The 3,312-nt window shown below is 68.5% G+C and overlaps 2 protein-coding genes across 2 annotated transcripts in view; one reads left to right on the top strand and one right to left on the bottom strand.

Annotated features, from left to right (window-relative positions):
• Nucleotides 1-182: 182 nt before the first annotated feature.
• MNEG_7953 (hypothetical protein) lies at nt 183-1,778 on the top strand (the record flags this gene model as incomplete). Its single annotated transcript, XM_014043576.1, has 5 exons — nt 183-190; nt 330-479; nt 741-808; nt 1,065-1,243; nt 1,545-1,778. 5 exons carry the CDS (start codon nt 183-185, stop codon nt 1,776-1,778), a joined length of 639 nt encoding a protein of 212 aa, XP_013899030.1.
• Nucleotides 1,779-2,405: 627 nt separating this feature from the next.
• The window catches only part of MNEG_7952 (hypothetical protein), a gene marked incomplete at both ends in the record, with an annotated part of 3,659 nt that continues 2,752 nt past the window's right edge, over nt 2,406-3,312 (bottom strand). Inside the window, 2 exons of the mRNA XM_014043575.1 lie at nt 2,406-2,701; nt 2,934-3,105. Coding sequence (XP_013899029.1) covers nt 2,406-2,701; nt 2,934-3,105 — 468 coding nt within the window. The remainder of the gene's footprint in view (nt 2,702-2,933; nt 3,106-3,312) is intronic.

The following is a 3,312-nucleotide window of genomic DNA, read 5'->3' as shown; positions in this document are numbered from 1 at the left end:
TTGCCCGGCCCTGCATCTCCCGCCCTCCCGGCAAGGCCCCCCGCCGCACGTGCGCCCTCGAGGCAGCACGCGCTGCCCAAGCGCTGACCGCGGGTGCGCGCGTGTGTGCCCCACCACTCGCACGCTTTCCTGTCATTCCAACCCCCCCTACATCGTCACAACTGGACAACACTGTGCTGCATATGCTTGCGTGCGCGTGCGCAGCTGGGCATCAGCGCGCCGCAGGGCTGCGGCAAGTCGACGCTGGTGGAGCAGCTGGAGCAGCTGTTCGCCTGGCTGGGCGTCCGCGCCGCGTCGGTGTCCATCGACGACTTTTACCTCACACACAGCGACCAGAGCGCCCTGGCCGCGGCACACCCCGACAACCGGCTGCTGCAGCTGCGCGGCAACGCGGGCAGCCACGACCTGCAGCTGGGGACCGACACGCTGCGGCAGCTGAGGGGGCTGACGCGCGCGGGGGACAGCGCGGCGGTGCCCAGGTGGGGGGCCCGGGGCGCCTGGGTCGGGTTAATGGAAGGGCGTTGCGGTGGCATGGCACAAGGGGGGGCAGAGTTCACGGTTGTCTTGGTTGGCGGTGTGTGTTAGTCAATTTGGGAGTGCCAAAGGCAGCACGTAATGATTTTGCTCAGCACGGCAGGCCGCCTGGCGGGCGACACCGACACAAGTTGCATCACCTGGCAGCGCCCCACCCGACGCGCGTCTCTCCGCCCCTCCTCCCCCTCCCCTGCGCGCCCGACTAGGTATGACAAGTCGGCATTTGGTGGCCGCGGAGACCGCGCTGACCCATCGACCTGGCCCACCGTGCAGGGTGAGCGGGACGGGTCGCAGCGGGGCGGGGCCGTAGCAGCTGGCAGCTGGGCAGGTTGGGGCTGGACGGGGCGGCTGACGCGTTGCAGGCGCGCGGATCCCCTCTGTGCTGCGCTCCCTGTAGCCCTGGCGCCAGGCAGTTGTCTGCTTGCCCCCCCCCTCGCCACACCACCTCCAGAACCCCAAAACCCAAGCTACACGCTGGCGCTCAGTCACCCCGATCCCCACTGCACCCCACCCTTGACCCCCCCACCCAGGCCCCCTGGACGTGGTGCTGTTTGAGGGCTGGATGCTGGGCTTTGCCCCTGTCGGCGCCGACACGGCGGGCGCTGTGGAGGGCGCCCTGTCCCAGGTTGACGCGGCGCTGGCGGCGTACCGCGACGCGTGGGACTCTGCCGTTGACAGCTGGCTGGTCATCAGGATAGGGGACCCCCAGGTGCGTGTGGCTGAGTTCGTGTGTGCGCGTGTGACTGTGTGTGTGATGCGTGTAGAGTGCGTGTGTGTGTGTGTGTGTGTCCTTGGGGGCGTGTGTGTTTGACAGGTCTGCAGTGTGACGTGTTCACATGGGTGCGCGTAGTCGCCGCTGCCGCAATAAGCTTCAGAGTACTCTGCGCAAGGCTGTGATGCCAGGGCGCGGGCTGCAGCAGGTGCGTGCCTCCCCTCTTCACCAGAGCTTCGCCCCATGACCTTCCTCCCCCCCTCCTTCCCTCTCCTCCCCGTTGGCCCCCCTTCCCCAGTGGGTGTTTGGCTGGCGCCTGCAGGCGGAGCAGCGCATGCGCGCCGCGGGCAAGCCTGGCATGACTGACGAGCAGATCGCGGACTTTGTCAGCCGCTACATGCCCGCATACCAGGCCTACCTGCCCGGCCTCTACGCGCGGGGCCCCACCACAGCCAGGGCGGGCCGCACCCTCATCCTGGAGGTAGACCACGCGCGCGCGCCGGTTGCGGCCCAGCCGGCGCCAGTCCTGTGAGGCTGCGCGAGAGACAGAACCTCCCTTTTTGCGGCGCGGGGTGCGCGCTCCAAGGCGCGGCCCCGGTGCCTGTATCCGACTGTATACACCCGACCAGGATTGGCGCATGGCGCCCCGTGCGTGTTGCGGGCGCGAGTTCCGCAGGTTTTGTGGAGCGTGAAGTGTGACATCGGCGTGACGGCGGTGGGGGGGATGCTTTGTTTGTCGGACCAACGAGGTTACCTGGTGTGCCCATGCATCACCACCATCAGTAGGGGCGGATGTGATTATCTGATACCGTATCAGGGCTGTTTTTCCCCGTGCGGACGGATCCCTTGTGCGTGCATGGCACGCTCTTGACCCCGCCTGACATGGGCCATGGGGCGGCGCCCAAAGCTGTCGGGAACGCCGTGCCAGCCGCGAGCATGCCACGCTGCACCCTGCGGTGCCACTGTTTTGCCATTGGCTCTTGGTGCACGCCCCCTGCCCCGCCCATCTGCACTCACTCAAAAAATTCTTGTGTAACGCCCTTGTTGCTGCGACTTGATTTGCTTGCACCACGCGTGTATGATAGGTCCCCAGGCACCAAGCCAAACAGCAGAGATCGCGTCAGTCTAGCAAGCCTTCTCGCTGAAAGCGGTGCCAGCATTACAAATGAGGTGCAGGCGCCAAAGCTGACTGCTGCTGCTGCTGCTGCTCCTGCAGCCGGGGGTCCTCCCGCTGCAGCACCGGCTCGCGGTGCCGGTCCCGTAGGTGCTGGCCGCCAAGCTCTTCACTACCCTCCTGGCGGGACGTCGCCCCGCCCGCGCAAGCGCTCGGCGTGCCCCAGGCCGCGTCGCAGCTCGTCCAGTGGCCGCTGTTGGGGGGCAGCGGCGGGTCTCCCCGACAGGAAACTGCCAGGAAGTCGACCAGCCGCTGCTCAAAGCCAGGCAGCTTGTCCACGCCTGCGGGGTGTGGGATTGTGTGTGCGGCAATACGTGACGAGGGTGGCGGCCACCAATGGGCAAGGTGGGGTGAGTGGAGGCGGCTGCGGATGGAGGAGTCCAGAGGTGCCGCACCCTCCAACAGCTGAGGGCCGCCCGCACACCCATTCCGCGCGTCGAGTGACGCGCCAAGGTGCCCCGCCGCCAAGCAGCCCCAGCCCAAGCCGGTGCTGCTGGGCCCCCCCGGCCCCACCTGGCCAGTAGTTGACGTCAACCACCAGGTAGCGCGCCGCCCCTCCATCATCGCCGCTGCTGCCGCCGCCAGTCCAGTGGGCCGACTCCTCGCCAGCCCCCGGCTGCACGCCGTTGTGCGCCTCACTGCCGCCCCCCGAGGCCCCCGCCTCGCGCGCGCCCTCCTGCTGCCCCTGGAGGGGGCAGATCATATCAAAATTGAACAGGGTGACACCCACACGCTGGCGCAGGGCTGAGGCCACAGCGTCCGTCACCCACACGGGCGGTGTCGCCACAGAAGACACAAGCGGCGCAGCGGCCGGCCCGCCAGCCGCCCCGCCTGCGTGGGCTGCGCGAGCCGCGGCCGCCGCCGCCGCCGCGCCGCCTATGGCAGCGGCGGG

This window comes from Monoraphidium neglectum (assembly GCF_000611645.1).
Source record: "Monoraphidium neglectum strain SAG 48.87 unplaced genomic scaffold scaffold01460, whole genome shotgun sequence".
Lineage (NCBI taxonomy): Eukaryota > Viridiplantae > Chlorophyta > Chlorophyceae > Sphaeropleales > Selenastraceae > Monoraphidium > Monoraphidium neglectum.
The sequence above is the reverse complement of the archived record's forward strand: the minus strand, read 5'-3'. Positions and strand labels throughout refer to the sequence as shown.